This window comes from Myxine glutinosa, chromosome 7 (assembly GCF_964187855.1).
Source record: "Myxine glutinosa chromosome 7, kmMyxGlut1.1, whole genome shotgun sequence".
Lineage (NCBI taxonomy): Eukaryota > Metazoa > Chordata > Myxini > Myxiniformes > Myxinidae > Myxine > Myxine glutinosa.
In genome coordinates this window covers 32,687,099-32,704,061 of record NC_136267.1, presented here as the reverse complement: position 1 = coordinate 32,704,061, position 16,963 = coordinate 32,687,099, and the positions used below count along the sequence as shown (strand labels likewise).

General features: G+C 44.5%; 1 protein-coding gene across 2 annotated transcripts in view; it reads right to left on the bottom strand.

Moving 5' to 3' along the window:
• LOC137431104 (pyruvate dehydrogenase (acetyl-transferring) kinase isozyme 2, mitochondrial) overlaps nt 1-16,963 on the bottom strand; it is a 57,000-nt gene that overhangs the window by 13,259 nt on the left and 26,778 nt on the right. For both annotated transcript variants that reach the window (XR_013624036.1, XM_068122038.2), the window contains exon 7: nt 10,065-10,141. Coding sequence is in view for 1 of the 2 variants with exons in the window: in XM_068122038.2 (XP_067978139.1) it covers nt 10,065-10,141 (77 nt within the window). In the remaining variant the exon portion in view is untranslated. The remainder of the gene's footprint in view (nt 1-10,064; nt 10,142-16,963) is intronic.

The window sequence follows — 16,963 nt, the reverse complement described above, 5'->3', positions numbered from 1 at the left end:
TAGAAGGAAATAGAGGACGGGGAAGACCGAGAAAGACTTGGCTAAAGATGGTAGAAGAAGAAATGCGGGCAAGGGGGGTTAACAAGGAGAGATGCAGAAAATAGGGCAAAATGGAGAAGATTGTCATGGGGACCGCAAGGCTAACCCCCGCTCTAGCAGGGAAAATGGCCTTAAAATGCATGTTGTTGTTGTTTGTATTTTCATTATTAATCACATATTTATTTTCTTTCTCATCTGGGCAATATCTCAGGCACCTTTTGAGCTCGGAAGCTGATATTTCGACAAGACAGTGACAAAGTGATGGTGCTATAAAGGATATTTTTGATTTATTGATTAATCAATTAATCGATTCATTATTTATTGATTAATTAATTTACTTATTTTTCGATTGATAACTTATTTAATTATTTTTTTAAGTTACAGATTTGGATGAAACACTGGTGGTTGAGGTATGCTAGTCCCAATTGATGAAGAAATTTTTTTATGACTATTAATTTATTGATTTTAATTATGTTTTTAATTAATCAATTATTGTACACCTCCCCTTCCCAATACCATCTCCATGTGCTGCACAACGGTATCACCGGGTGCCAAAGGCACCCCAGCAATACCGCGCTGGAGGATGTTATATATTTATCTGGGATGGGGGCGGTGTACTTTGAATGTACAATCATGACCAAAAATATTGGCACCCTTGCACTTTTTTCAAATAATGCACCATTTCATCCAGAAAATACAACACACACAACATGAATTTTAAAGGCCATTTTCCCTGCTGGAGCGGGGGTTAGCCTTGCGGTCCCCATGACAATCTTCTCCATTTTGCCCTATTTTCTGCATCTCTCCTTGTTAACCCCCTTGCCCGCATTTCTTCTTCCACCATCTTTAGCCAAGTCTTTCTCGGTCTTCCCCGTCCTCTACTTCCTTCTACATTCATTTCCATCACTCTTCTCAACCAGTCACTTTCATCCTTCCTCAACACATGACCAAACCATCTCAACCTGTTCCTCTTCACAAAATCAATCACAGGCTCTATTCCCATCATCTTTCACAATTCATCATTTGTCTTCCTCTCTCTCTCTCAACAATACTCCGCACATCCATCGAACCATTCACAATTCCACCCTTTCCAACCTTCGTTGCTGCTCTACGTTCATTACCCATGTCTCGCTCCCATAAATCACAACACTTCTCACACATGCAGCATTCACCTTTCCATTCAGCTTCAATGACACTCCCCTCCTCATCAGCACGCCACTCAGTTCCCGAAACTTCTTCCATGCACATCTCACTCTAGCAACCGTTGCCGAGTCTGATCCACCTTCCCCATTCAGCATGTCTCCAAGGTAGCAAAATGTTTTCACACCTTCCAGCTTCACGCCATCTCCAAGATCCAACTCAACATTTCCTCCATCTGCAGCTCCCTCTGTGCACACCTGACATTTGAATGTAGCTGCCACACTGGTTAATGACCCTCTCAGACCACTACATTTTTGATGAATCCACTCAGCGCACATTGTACATTGAATGGAGTTCACTCCGACACCCTTCCTACACACAGCACAGGGCCACTTCCCAGTTCTTTCCACCTCACCACATGCCTTACCACTTGCCATCACCTTCGTCTTTCTGATATTCACCTTCAGACCTTTTGTCTCCATACATTCCTTCCACTTGTTCATCTTTTCCTTCAGTCCATCCATACTTTCTGCAATCAACACCACATCATCTGCATACAACAACTCCCACGGTAAACCCTCCTTTACGTTCTGAGACAGCACCTCATCACAGCTACAAATAGTAGTGGACATAGTACCGACCCTTGATGCACTCCCACCTTCACCTCAAACTCACCACTGTTCCCGTCCTTCGTCCTTACAGCTGTGCGCGCTCTTTTGTACATTGCCATCACTACTCTGCTCAACCATTCCTCCACTCCTAACTTCCTCAATGCCCATGTCAATACTTTGCATGGAACCCTATCGATTGCTTTCTCCAGATCAACAAACCCAAGAAACAACTTCTTCCTCTTCTCCAAGTACTTCTCCTGCAACTGCCTCACAATGAAAAGCACGTCTGTCGTTCCTCTTCCTGGCATAAATCCAAACTGCATTTCGTCGATCTTCACTTTCTTCCTTATCCTCCTCTCCAACACCCTTTCCAATACCTTCATTCCATGCTCCAATAACTTCATCGCTCGGTACGAGCCACACTCCAGAGGGTCACCTTTCCCCTTGTAGAGAGGAACGAGGGTACTCAGTTCCCAATCCACTGGAATGCGGCCTTCTTTCACCACCAGATTACAGATCTCTGTCATTCTCTTCACACCCCAACTTCCTGCTGCCTTCAACATATCTCCCACAACTCCCGTCGGCCCTCCCGCTTTTCTACTCTTCATTGCTTTTATTGCTTCCTCAACTCCCTCTCAGTTATCTTCTCTGCCGGTCCTAAAACTGGGTTACTCTCGATGTTGCCATCCAATTCATTCTCTGTGTTCAACAGCATTTCCATATACCTTTTCCATCTTCCTTTAATTCCATGTGGGTCGACAATGATTTGTCCCACTTCATCCTTCAAGCAACTCACCCCCATCACATCACACCTCTCTTTCGCTATCTGCTTTGCAATCCTGAATACCGCTCTCTGACCCTCTTCCGAATCCAAGCGTTCTCCAAACATTTTCCTACATGCCTCCTGCGCCTTTGCTACCTCTTTCTTTGCAGCCTTCTTGGCTGCCTTATAACTTTCATGCTCTGCTGTTTCTGCTCCCGTACCCTTCGCCTTCTGCCACTCCTTGAACTTCTTCCTCTTATCGTCAATCCTCTTTCCAACTTCATCATCCCACCACCATGTTTCCGAGTGCCTCGGTGGTCCTTTTGTCCATCCACATACCTCACCAACGGCTCCCAACAGACTAGCTTTCATTGACATCCAACCACTTTCAAGCTCAACCACATCATCCTCTACCCTACTCAGCCTCTCTTTTAATGCCTCCCTTACTGTCACCTCTTTCAACCTCCACACCTTCATTCTCGGTTGGTACTTCACCTGCCGAGCTCTCCTCGCACCTTTCACCCTTATGTCGCAGACAACCAAGTGGTGCTGTGAAACATCCTCCTCCCCCGGGATCACCTTTGTGTCCCGGAGGTGCCCCCTATCTCGTCTACGCACCATCAGGTAGTCAACGGTTGTCGTCGACCCACCTGACGTGTATGTAACAAGCTTATTATCCTCTTTCTGGAACTGAGTATTACAAATCAACAAATCAGCTCCATCAGCAAACTCCGAAATCCTTTCACCTTCTCCATTTCTCACACCATATCCGTAACCCCCATGAACTCCCTCAAAACCATCCATACTCCTTCCCACATGTCCATTTAGGTCTCCTCCTACCACAACAATTTCCTCATCTTTCACGTTTTCCATCAGCTTCTCTATCGCACACCAGAACTTGTCCTTCTCTTCATCGCTCCGACCAACCTGCGGAGCATATCTCGAGATGACGTTCACCAAGAGCTTTCCAATCATCATTTTCACCATCATCAACCTATCACTCACTCTAGTCACACTCACCACACTGTCTACAAACTCCTCAGAAAACAGGACACCAACACCATTCACGCCCTCCGGGCACCCTTGCCACATAAACTTGTATTTCTGTCCCTGCCTACCCTTCACCATTCTCACACCACTTCCCTTCCATCTCGTCTCTTGCACACAACATATGTCCACTCTTCTTCTGACCAATGCTTCCACCACTTCTCCTGATCTCCCTGTCATTGTCCCTACATTCCATGTCCCAAACCTCAGAAACCGATCTCCACTTCGGGCTGTACCCTGCCCATATGTAGTTGTAATTGTCATGGTTCTCTTTTTGAGGCATTGTGTTTATGGCCGGATGCCCTTACTGACGCCAACCCTCTTAGTCGTCTCTTACGACATGCAGGGATACGGTGTACCTATTCTAATCCAGGGTACACACTGGGAAACGTTTAAAACATGGAAATTCTGGGGGGGGGGGGGGGGGGGCGGCGTTAGCATCACGGCTGCAGTTTAAACATATTTAAATAATATTTAAACAAAACCATGAGAAATAATCTGGGAAAAGTCTCTAAGTGAGGACGTGGATTTGAGAAAGGAGCAGAGGTGGAAGAAACACGAGATATAGGGGTCGGGGCACAAGTCGAGACGAGGAGGAGAGCGAACAAGCACGTGTCCGGGAGGAGAGAAAGAATTAATAAAGGATTTTTTTTTTTTTTAAACGTTGGACAAAGGGTAAGATGTTCGTGAGAGGTCGGGGAAAGAAGAGAAAATCAAAGAGACAAGCAAATACTATGAAGGAAAGAACTTATATTCGCGAAATACTGACGGGGGGGGGGGGGGGAGGGGGCCTGGAGAGACCACGCCGCGAATGAGGTGCGAGCAAAAAACGACCAATTACACACAAATTTGCAATAATTACAAAACCAAAACTAAATAGAAACACACAATAACACATACACAATAAAATAACCAGTGGAAATTTGACAAAGACACGAATGGGAAAGAAAATGATGGTTTGAAAGATCCATCCAGAAAATGGTTGAAATAAAAAAATATTTTGGTGTTCACAAATGTATTTCTTTGGTATGCAGTGGAACAAAACAAAAAAACCTGCAAAAATTACTAAATCGAAGCTTATTCCACACAGAAATCCTAAAACGGCCTGGACAATATTATTGGCACCTTTTAGAAGTTGTTAGAAATAATTAGATTTCAAGCAGGTGATTCTCCTTTACTTTGGAATTGAATGCACCTGTGGTGAGTTGTAGGTGCCTGCAATATAAAAATAAATAGCACCGCAAAGTGGGCGTAACCCCTCAGCCAATGCATAGTGAAAGGAAGCATTGATGATAATTTGTTATTTGAAGCGAAGATGTATGCCGAGTAGGATTTTGCAGTAAAGAACTTTCATGATAGTGGTGATGTGTGGATATAATTATTGAACAGGATTGAACCGTGGCAGCCATATTGAAAATGGCAGTGCGCCCATGAACCTTCCTCTACTCAACCCCAACACACACTGCAAAAATGGATTTAATCCGACAAGCCGTTCTGCTCAAAATTGATGGAAACCAATTTCAAGATAGCTGCCGTGACGGCCATATTGAAAATCGCAGCGCGCCCATTTTCGAAAGGCATCTTCCTCTACTCAACCCCAACAAACATTGCAAACATGGATTTAATCGGACAAGCTGTTCTGCTCGAAATTGACGGAAACCAATTTCAAGATGGCTACCGTGGCGGCCATATTGAAAATCACAGCGCGCCCATTTTCGAAAGGAACCTTCCTCTACTCAACCCCAACACACAATGCACAAATGGATTTAATCTGACATGCCGTTCTGCTCAAAATTGACGAAAACCAATTTCAAGATAGCTGCCGTGGCGGCCATATTGAAAATCGCAGCGCGCCCATTTTCGAAAGGAACCTTCCTCTACTCAACCCCAACACACACTGCAAAAATGGATTTAATCGGACGAGCTGTTTGCTTGAAATTGATGGAAACCAATTTCAAGATGGCTGCCGTGGCGGCCATGTTGAAAATCGCAGCGCACCCAGGAACCTTCCTCTACTCAACCCCAACACACACTGCAAAAATGAATTTAATCGGACAAACCGTTCTGCTCGAAATTGACGGAAACCAATTTCAAGATGGCTGCCGTGGCGGCCATATTGAAAATCGCAGCGCGCCCATTTTTGAAAGGATCCTTTCTCTACTCAACCCCAACACACACTGCAAAAATGAATTTAATCGGACAAGCCATTCAGCTCGAAATTGACAGAAACCAATTTCAAGATGGCTGCCGTGGCGGCCATATTGAAAATCGCAGCGCGCCCATTTTTGAAAGAAACCTTTCTCTACTCAACCCCAACACACACTGCAAAAATGGATTTAATCGGACAAGCCGTTCTCCTTGAAATTGATGGAAACCAAAAGTTGACGACAATACCCCTTAGCCCAATTTGGGCTGAGGGGTGATCCTCATTCAACCAGTTTGAATGGAGAAAAGGAGTCATTCAGCTGTTTTGAATCACTGTGTGTGGAGAAATGAGCATGGAGAAAAGGAAGAAAATCAAAGAATTGTCTGAGGAGGTGAAACACACGATTGTAGCCAAGCATGGACAATCTCAAGGCTACAAGTCCATCTCCAGAGACCTTGATGTTCCTGTGTCCACCGTACACAATGTTATCAGGATGTTTAATGTTATCCCCATCTTGTCTCCTGCTCCCTTTATTATATGTTAGCTCTTACACGATTAATGTTAGCTCTTACACGAGCCTCGATCTTGTAAACCCCCAAAAAAAAAAAAAAAGCCCATGGCACTGTAGCCAACCTCCCTGGACATGGCCGCAAGAGAAAACTTGATCGAAGATTGCAACAAAGGATTGTTTGAATGGTGGAGAAAGCACCTCGATAAACTGGCAAACAGATTCAAGCTGACCTTCAGACACAAGGTACGCACCATCCATCGCCAACTCAATGAAAGGGGGCTCTATGGTAGGAGACCCAGGTGGCCCCACTGCTGAGAGAGAAACATAAGAAAGCCCAACTGGAGTTTGCGAAAACACACCTGAACAAGCCAAAATCCTTCCTTCTGGGACTGTCTTGTGGACAGATGAGCCCAAATTAGAGCTTTTTGGTAAAGCACATCATCTCGATGTTTAAAGAAAACAAAATGAAGCCTTCAAAGAAAACAACACCTTCCGTACAGTCAAGCAGGGAGGAGGTTCAGTGATGTTTTGGGATTGCTGTGCTGCCTCTGCCTCTGGGTGCCTTGAATGTGTGCATGGCATCATGAAATCAGGAGATTACCAAGGCATTTTGGAGTGCAATGTTGAACCCAGTGTCAAAGCTGGGTCTCCATCGAAGGCCATGGGTCTTGCAGCAGGACAATGACCCCAAACACACTTCAAAATGCACCCAGGAATGGTTCAAGACAAAATGCTGGACTGGTATGAAGTGGCCAGCAATGAGTCCAGATCTAAAAAGCGCCTTTGGGCTTCTTGAAAAGCGCTATATAAAATAAATGTATTATTATTATTATTATTATTGAGCACTTGTGGGCAGATCTGAAAACAGCAGTTGGGAGAAGGCACCCTTCAAATCTGGGAGAACTGGAGCAGTTTGCACAAGAAGAGTGGGCCAAACTGCCAGTAGAGATGTGTCGGAAGCTCATTCATGGCTATAGGAAGTGCTTGACTGCAGTTATTTTGTCCAAAGACTGTGCTATAAAATATTGTTGTGTTTGTGGGGTAGGCAGGGATATGTAGAGTCAGGTAGATTTGTATAAATTAGCATGCTCCAGATGTCGGGTAAGAACCATCACCATGTAATAAGTTCTGTTTAGCCGAATGTCGGATAAGTGTATATCTGTCCCCGTCACGAGGGGACGGGGCATGTTAACTAGCTTAGGGCATAAGGATAAATTATCCCCTGTATGTCTTACCCTATGTGATTTATCCTTTGTCCCTTATGGCACCACAATAGACACTAGTGCAGGAATTGCCCATTAAACCACACATAACAATAAAAACCAACCGGAAGCCAGTTCTGAACACTGCCGAAGGACACCACCATCTACATCGCCTGGCAAGCACACATAGCTCAGGCAGGCCGAGAGCCACACCCAGAAGGACAGTGATTGGGCGGGAGTTGACCAACAGGAAGGCCGGAGCAAGAAGGCACTCATCGATTTGTGAAAGAAGGGCGAGCAAGAAGCGGCGCGCTGACTGGTGGAGAGCTGGGCAGGCAGTGGTGGCCTGTGGGCTGATTGGTGAAGAAGCGCTGATGACGTCATGACCATACGTTAAAATAACTCAAGGACTGACATTTTCTCTCTTGCCCTCCTCTCGCCCTCCTCTGGTTCCCTTGTTCTTCTCCCTCGCGCTCTTGTGTTCGGACCACTGTGTCGAAGATGCCACCGGGAGACGTGCAGAGGCAACGGGCCGGGGTGAGCGAGATGCCCAGCGAGGCCTAGCAGGGCGCGAGCGAGCGAACTGCGGCATTGTTCCCGCCAAGAACACCACCAGTCTTGGACTGCGCACACGGGGCCTTGACGATTCCTGACGTGACCCCACGAGCTGATCAGAGATAAGTGCACAATTAAATCACACGTTTTTATTTTATTTTCATATTTCCTTTGGTCTGTGTTTATAAGTCTGTTGAGGGAGCACTCCATATCGGGAATTTAGTTTTACCATCGCGTTTTTCTGTATTACCGGTACAGTAAAACTTCCTCCAACGCGGTTTCCAATTTACGCGCTGAATTAAATGCGTCAAAGCCTCCTCAACGCGAGGGTGTGTTTCGCATTTACGCGATCATGGCTGGTGTTTTCCCAAAGGTTTACTGTATATTATTCTTATTCCTTGTTACTGTACTGTACTTTACTTAACCCTTGTACACACAAGGCAGGTGTTCTTAGGCTAAAAAGACCCCCCTTGTGTGGACAAGGGTTAATTAATATTTAATTTATACATACGATGATACGAGTCACCACCTGCCATCATCGGCGATCGCAGTTCGATTTTACATTCTTGATTAATTGTGACAAAAACGGCCGGTGTTTCCCCAAATATTTTATTCTTTTTCCTTATTACCTTGCTTAATTACTATTTAATTTATATACACGCGCGGCACGAGCTGCCACCTGTCACCATCTCCGAACCTGCCACCATCAAGTGAGCTTACATCAATCGTCATGTCTCCCACCCAGATCATTATGATCATTATGGCTCCCATCGTCGATCATCATCACCCAAACCTCCAATAACCACCTCACAATAAGGTGAGTTATTTTGCAATAATACAGTACTATTATGATACTAACACTTATTTTAATGTATATTTAATAATGCTGCACCATTCCATACAAAGAAACATGTAAAAAAAAAAAGCAAGAAAGGCTGTTTTAGGGTCAGTTTTTTGGGAGCCTGGAACATATCCCCAATTTCCTCATACACTTAATGATTCCTCCAATGCGAATTCCTCCAACATGAGGTTATCCCAGAACGTATCCCCCGCGTTTGAGGAAGTTTTACTGTAGTCCGTTAAATAAAGCCGGCATTTTTGTACATTCGAATTCCCGTCTTTGTTTGAGTTTATTTTTCGCAGGTTTGAGGACTGCCTGTGGGATCCGTTCAGGTAAGCACTTCAGCTTCCTCCCCTCCCCCTTCTTTCTCCGGTGCATATGATAGAAATCCGCATTTGATCATCGCCTTCTGAGTTAAACGCTTGCTATTGGCCATTCGTGATCCCTGTGGTGTTCACCCGGGGAATCACATGACAATATTAAGTCTAGGGTGTCAATAATTTTGTCAATGCTTTTTCTTTTTCTTTTCTGATTTAAAAGGACATATTAATATCTGAATCAAAAACAAAGGTTCTGTAATATTAACAGTGAAATAAAAAATTGTGGAGACCAAATACTTTTGTCAATTTCAACTTATTTTTTAAGAAAATTGTGAGTTATTTGAATAAAGTGCAAGAGTGCCAATATTTTTGGCCAAGACTGTATCTGTACTTGTTGAACTTTTTTTCAAAAGGACATTTTCAATTTCTCGAAGAAGGCATCAATACAAATAATGAACAAATACTCAAAGCTCAGCAGTCCGAGGCTCGGGCGATTTATTAAACTGGCTCGAGCTCGAGCAAGCTCGAGCACTGGTTCCAAATTCACAGCCCTAAACACTGAAAATATGAACGAATAATTACAAACTACACAAGATAGTCCACCACAGGATACAGGGGCTTCGCTTTTTTTTTTTTTTTTTTTTTTTTTTTGTATACTGAATCGAGGCTCGTGAAAGAGCTGACATTTACTTCACAAACAAATCAACCAGACAAACAAAATAGAAAAAAGAGGGAGCGGAAGACAAGAGAATGGGAAGCACACAAACACTTGAGAGCACACAACATTTAAGAGCAGGGAGATGTGTGGGAGGGAGAGGGCTTGGGGGGAGGAGGCGTGGGAAGGGCTAAATGATATGCAACAAAACTTCCAGTTCATAGAGGAACAAACCTTAAAAAGTTCGAAAAGCATGTGATAGAGATGAGAAGGAATGTAGACAACTTGAATTGGTTTACCAGGATCTTTATCTGCAAAAAGAAAACGCATTGTAACACGTCTTTGCATATAAAGTAACAACCATTATCATACTAAAGCACGGCGTTACGCGCGCTGCTTGCGAGCAAGGACGAAGCGGACAAGCGGTAACTTATAAGCGTCTTTATTTCAGGAGCTCACTGTAACACTGGCGCGCTCCGGGCTGCGCGCCCGGTGTATATCATGAGGCCACGCCTACCCCTCGGGCGTGGCCACCGCCCACTTGGTGCGCGGAATGATGTCACCACGCCAGTGGGCTTTTGTGTCCGCCACAATACCATATATAATTTGAGAAGTGTGTGTTTGTTTGTGGAAGTCAGTATTACAAGTTATAATAAAATACGCCAATAAAACATCATATAAGTACAGGCATTGACTCATCCATAAGGATGTGTTCCCTACTAATTGTAAACCGACATACTACAGAACATTATTGCACCATTTTCTCAACCCTCCTCTCTAGTTCCAAGAAGAATGGTAAAATAAAATAGAAAGCAAAATGATTTGTGATCTGAAGGAGATAAATGCATATATATATACAGACTTGGCATTTCATATGGAATTTTTTTTCTTCTTGACTTGGGTTTACTTTCTTAACTCAGTATATCAATCTGGTGAGTTTCTTTTACACTTTGGTGATTTATTTGTTAAAAGAACCATGTCACTGATTGTCTGTCGCAGCAAGAAGTCAACAACAGGATAATATCACAGGTGGCGTGGCAAAATGTACGGACAGGTGCATTTGATGATTGGCTTCACAGTCGGGTATACAAGGGTTGTTGCGTTCTGTATCAGTGGAAAACAACTGCTGCACATCTCCAAAAGTTATTGCTGCTTCCTCTGGAGATGGTCCGTCAACTCGACAATGCTGTTTGTCATGGAGTGGTGGCTTTACTAAATTACGGCATGAAACAGCGTGCTATTGCTCGGCAGTATGGCATCACTCAAGGTCAGGCGTCAAATATCCTGAAACGAAATGCTCAGAGGGGTGTCCCTACTCCAATACCGAGGCCAGGACGTCCCCGCAGAACCACAAGGAGGGATGATCGCCAGCTGCACCGGTTAGTCCGCAATGGCCGTACCAGGTCAGCTAATCGGCTTCGGGCTGAGTGGCAGCAACTGACAAATGTGCCTGTATCCAGAAGGCTAGTCAACCAACGACTGGTTCAAGCAGGCTATCGTGCCAGGCGTCCCCTGAGAAAGCCACGCCTGACCAGACAACACCGCCAGCACTGATTGCAGTGGGCCAGAGAGCACCGTCAATGGCAGCCAGGACACTGGAATCACGTGATCTTCAGTGCCGAGTCTAGATTTCTGGTCTATCGTCAAGATGGCCACGTCCGAGTGTGCAGACAAGTTCATGAAGCCAACAACAAAGATTGTATAGTGCCAAGAGTCCAAGCTGGAGGTGGTGGGGTGACCGTTTGGGCTGCTTTTCATGCAGGGGGCAAAACTGACCTGGTTGTTCTGAATGGAAACCTGAACCAGTTCAAGTACAGGGCCATTCTGGAAGATACATTGCTTCCATTTTCTCGTGCAGCCTTTCGAGGAAACTTTGTCTTCCAAGATGACAATGCACGGCCTCATCGTGCTCGCATGATCCAACACTTTCTTGTTGACCGTGGTGTAGAGCATATGGAGTGGCCTGCCATGTCCCCGGATATGAATCCGATAGAGAACTTGTGGGCAGAATTAACGCGTCAAATCGACCACTTGGACCAGCAGCCGACCTCTGTGCATGAATTGCAGCAGGCTATTGTCACTGCATGGCAAGCGATTCCTGTCCAAACCTTGGAAAATCTCGTGAACAGCATGCCTCAACGTGTACGTGCCCTCCTGAATGCTCGTGGGGGTTACAGGAAGTACTGAACTGTAATTTTACTGTCTGTAATCCCAGTCGTAATTTAACTTTTGTTAAAAAAAAATTTGGCTAATGTGCAAAATAAAGAGATAGTTCTGGAAAACGTACAGAAGTTTAACACAGTACTGTCCATGAATTGAGTTCGATATCAGTTTACATCACTTTCAAGGATCAATTTATTTGTTTCGAAATGTCAAATGTGGTTTTTCTTTCTTTTAAAGGTCACATTAACAAAATCTAGAATAATTTCAACATAATTCCAATGAACTTTTGGTTCTAAGACATCTTGAAAAGTAAGTTCACCCCCACAAAAAAAATATTCCATATTAAATGCCAAGTCTGTATATATATATATATATATATATATTGTTACGGAAACGGGGACGGCGCTCCCCTTATCAAAGGGGGGGGGGGGGTTTAATCCCCTCGTCTTGTTAAGCTGGCCGTCTCCGTTCCTGGTACCTGTAACGCTCCTTTGCGGGGTGGGATGGATCAGGGTTATTGGTCCAGGTATTAGCCCGAATACCTTTATCAATCCCTCCGCAAAACAGGGAGACAAGTACCGCTCGAAACCACGGACAAGATGGTATTTGCCGAGCGGGTTAGCAGTCCGAAGTTCGAGCCATTAACAATGACTAACCCGATTGCGGAGCTTTGGCCGAAATCGCACCACAGGAACTCAATGGGGAAATCTCTAAAGCGATCGGATGAGAAAGAAGAAATCAAAGAATGGAGGAACAGGTATTTATTATTATTTACACAAACACAAAGAAGAAAAGAAATGTAATTTACAGGGAAATGGAAGGAGCAGAAGGACACAGAGCAATTCTTACTTACACAAGCTTAACTTATACCCCAGACAACACAAAGGACAGACGACGGGCAGACTCACACGAATGGGGAATTGCAGGTTAGATTGGCTGGAGGAATGAGAAGGTGGGACCACAGGGCTGGAAGGATGCGGTTCAGGTCCATGCAAACGGCAGGGCTGGAGGTGAGCGGCCGCCGACTCTCCGTATTCTGGTTCACACGGCGGAGTTGCTTCGCGGCAGCGCATCAAAGCTGCGCGCGGCAGGAGCTTGTTTGAAGCAGCAGGTCTCTCCTTCTCGCCGCACCTCCTTGATAGTTACGGAATCGGAAAAATGCCACAAGATGCCACAAATGAAAAATGCGCCTCCCTTCACAGAACCGAACTCGTGCTCCCTCACTCATCTGCTCCCTCAGGCATCTGCTCCCTTATGCATCTGCGGTGGGGGCTGATGCAACGGGTTTTATAACCCCGCCCTCTTGAGCCATACCCACTCATTCTTGGTTGGTTGATCGGGGCTGGCTGACTCCTCCTCTTGATGACGACGGGTGGGCCACGCCCTTCTTCTCCGAGTTAGAGCACATGGCAATGGCGGCGAATGCAGTTGGTAATGGAGGTAATGCAGTTGGTAATGGAGGTTCTGGGGCCATTGAAAGGGGATCTATCTTATTTGATTTTGGTGCAACGTAAGATCGACTATTGGACACACAGCCTTATCTGAAACACAGACTAATGAAATAACTATAGAGAGGTTCTATGATTGGCTACGTGCTTGTACATGGACTAGCTAAGGTGCACTCATTTCAATTAACAGCCAATTAAGGGGGAAATGTTCACGGGGGTTATTAGGGATTTTACTACTAAATTTACAAAGTGAAGGTTCTAAAAACCGTAACAATATATATATATATATATATATATATATATATATATATATATATATATATATATATATATATATATATATATATATATATATATATATATATATATATATATGACTCCATGGTAAGATCTCCAACCTTTAATTGAACAAACAATGACAACGTTTCGATTAACAACATGTGAAGCCACACGCCTCCGTTAATCTTCCTCAAGAGTGATAAAATCATCTCAACATCCCCTTATATGCAAAATGGGCGGGGTATATGCAAAGTGGGCGGGGTATATGCAAAGTGGGGTGGGCAAAGCTGGACAGCCAATGAAACCGTATCACACCGCTCTCGTGAACGGAGACGTTATTGGCCAAATTCAAAAATCAACCGCATATTAACGGCTTAAAATAATCATGTAAGCAATGCTGGATTATAACTCGTGTTTAGAAAATCAGGAACAATCATTACATTTAATTAAAAGTTAAACTTGTAAACAATTAAATTGTAAATTAAATTAAAACTGCAAATATATTAAAGCAAAAAAAAATCATCAAAAGATCATCACATGTGGCCCTATGCGGTAAAGGGGAATGCGGGAAGGATGGGGGTTATGGGAGGGGATAAAATGGGTGGGGGGACTAGAGGGGGGGGTGGAAGCGGAGGGGGGGGTTGGGAGAGGGGTGGTTTGGAGGGAGGGGGGAGGGGGCAAATTGTCCGAATAAAAACCTTGTGTGACATATCATGTGGACTTGTTGTTCAAAGTATGGAATGCCTGCTTCGTTTACACAAGAGTGGGTCATACGCTACCGGTAAGTCAACTACCTCTTGTGTGATCGAGGTAACAGTTTCTTCTGTGTGCCAAGCCTCCAAAACACGTCTTCTGTTTCTGTTGGGTGCGGAACCCAAAATATTAACCCTATCCCATAAAGGTGTGTGGCCTTCCTTAAGGTTGTGTTTGGCAATTGCAGATCTGCTGGGATAATTACATTCAAATGCTTTTTGGTGTTCAGCAATACGTTGACCTAAGGTCCTCCCGGTTTCACCCACATACTCAGCTCCACAACCACAGGGCACTACGTATACCACCCCTGACCTATCCTTCCTCAGAAGCTTGTCCTTGACCCTCATAAGGGCTTGGCGAAGGGTGAAAACCAGTGTGAAACTCACCCTCACTCCTGCCGATTTCAAAATTCTGCCGACCCTCTGTGAAACCCCCGGTACAAAAGGGAGAACACACAAACCCTTTGGTTGTTCTCTCGGTCTCAGCCTGTTGTGTGGGGAAGCCCTTATCGTTTTCCTGTTGGGTAGCAAGCTGTCAGGATAACCATTTGCCCTTAACACATTTTGAAGATGGTCCACCTTACTCATCTTGTCTTCAAAGGTGGATGGTAAATCACGTGCTCTTTTTGAGAGGGTGTGCACCACCGATCTTTTGTGTTCCATTGGATGGCAAGAATTGAAATCAAGGTAGCGATCAGTGTGTGTTGGTTTTCTGTACACCGTTACCTTTAAGGCTCCTTTGGGATCCCTTGCTACGAGTGTATCCAAGAAGGGAAGGGCTCCATTTTTCTCCTCTTCAATGGTGAAATTAATTGAGGAAAAAGTTTTAATTATGGTCTCATGTATGATGCCCACCTCATCAGAGTGACAGATGACAAATGTGTCATCCACGTACCGGAACCAAACACGTGGTTGCACTAACAGGGCTGGAATGGTGCGTTCCTCCAAATCCTCCATCACCATGTTGGCAATCACAGCCGATACCGGGGAACCCATAGCGGTGCCATAAACCTGCTTGTAATATACCTCATTAAATACAAAGTAGGTGGAAGCGAGGCAGGTAGAAAGCATGTCACAGACGTCCATCGGGCTTAAAGCTCCGGTAGTCTCTTTCCATCGATCATCTTCCATCAAACGCCGGTTTGCCACCTCAATCGCCAGGGCTATGGGCACGTCGGTAAATAAAGACACAACATCAAACGAAACCATGGTCTCGTATGCTTCGATGGTGAGCTGCTTCACTCTTTCAGCAAATGCTGTGCTATTTATTGTGCACGGTTCGCTCTGTTGTCCCCACCAAACGCTTCAAAATGTTTGCCAAAAACTTGGATGGAGCATATGACGGACCATTAATACAGGAAACGATTAACCGTAGCGGAAGTCCCTCTTTGTGCACTTTCGGTAGCCCGTATGGCGTATGCCCTGGGAGCCATGCCCTTACTGCTGTACAGACGTTTGTACGCCGCAGCTGATAGTCTTCCATTCGCTTTTAATCTGGCAATTTAATTTAATCTTTGCCCACCCCACTTTGCATATACCCCGCCCACTTTGCATATAAGGGGATGTTGAGATGATTTTATCACTCTTGAGGAAGATTAACGGAGGCGTGTGGCTTCACATGTTGTTAATCGAAACGTTGAGTCATTGTTTGTTCAATTAAAGGTTGGAGATCTTACCATGGAGTCATTTGGATTTACTCCCAACCACAAATCTTTGTATATATATATATATATATATATATATATATATATATATATATATATATATATATATATATATATGTGTGTGTGTGTGTGTGTACTGAAACATGGCGTTATATATACTAGGGCATGCCCGTACGTGGGTGCCCGTTCCTTGCCAAAAAAAAAAAAAAACGCTACCCGTACGCTCTACCCCGCCCGTACGCCCGTAAACAAAAAAAACAACGCTCTTCGCTTCCGCCCTTCGCTCTGGGAGAAATAATGCGCATAAGAAATCGAGAAATTATTATTTTCTCCGGAAGAAATCGAATTACGAACCGTAATGGCGCACGCGCTCGGCTCGGCTCGCAACAACGCGTTCTGTGATTGGCTGCCGGAAGTGAAGTCTTCACTGTCCGGAAGGTCGCAAATCGCAGTTACGATGAATCGCAAATTAGTTTTAATTAGTTTTAAAACATAGTTTAACGGCAACATAGTTTGCAAACGTGAAATAAATGAATACGCTCTCAAATGTGCCGTCCGAGGCAGAGTCTGTTCGCCACGTTCGGCACACGTGATAGCTCGCTGCTCTCTGATTGGTTGAATCGTTTTTTGGACATAGCTCGGTAACTACTTGTCCGATTAATTTCAAACCTTGAAAAGGCACATCCTCGGGTCCCCAGCAATATACCTGGCAAGTTTCAAGTATATCGGACCCGTGGTTGTCGAGAAACAGCGGTCACAGACAAACAAACACACACACAGACATACACACACACACACACACACACACACACAGATTACTGGAATTA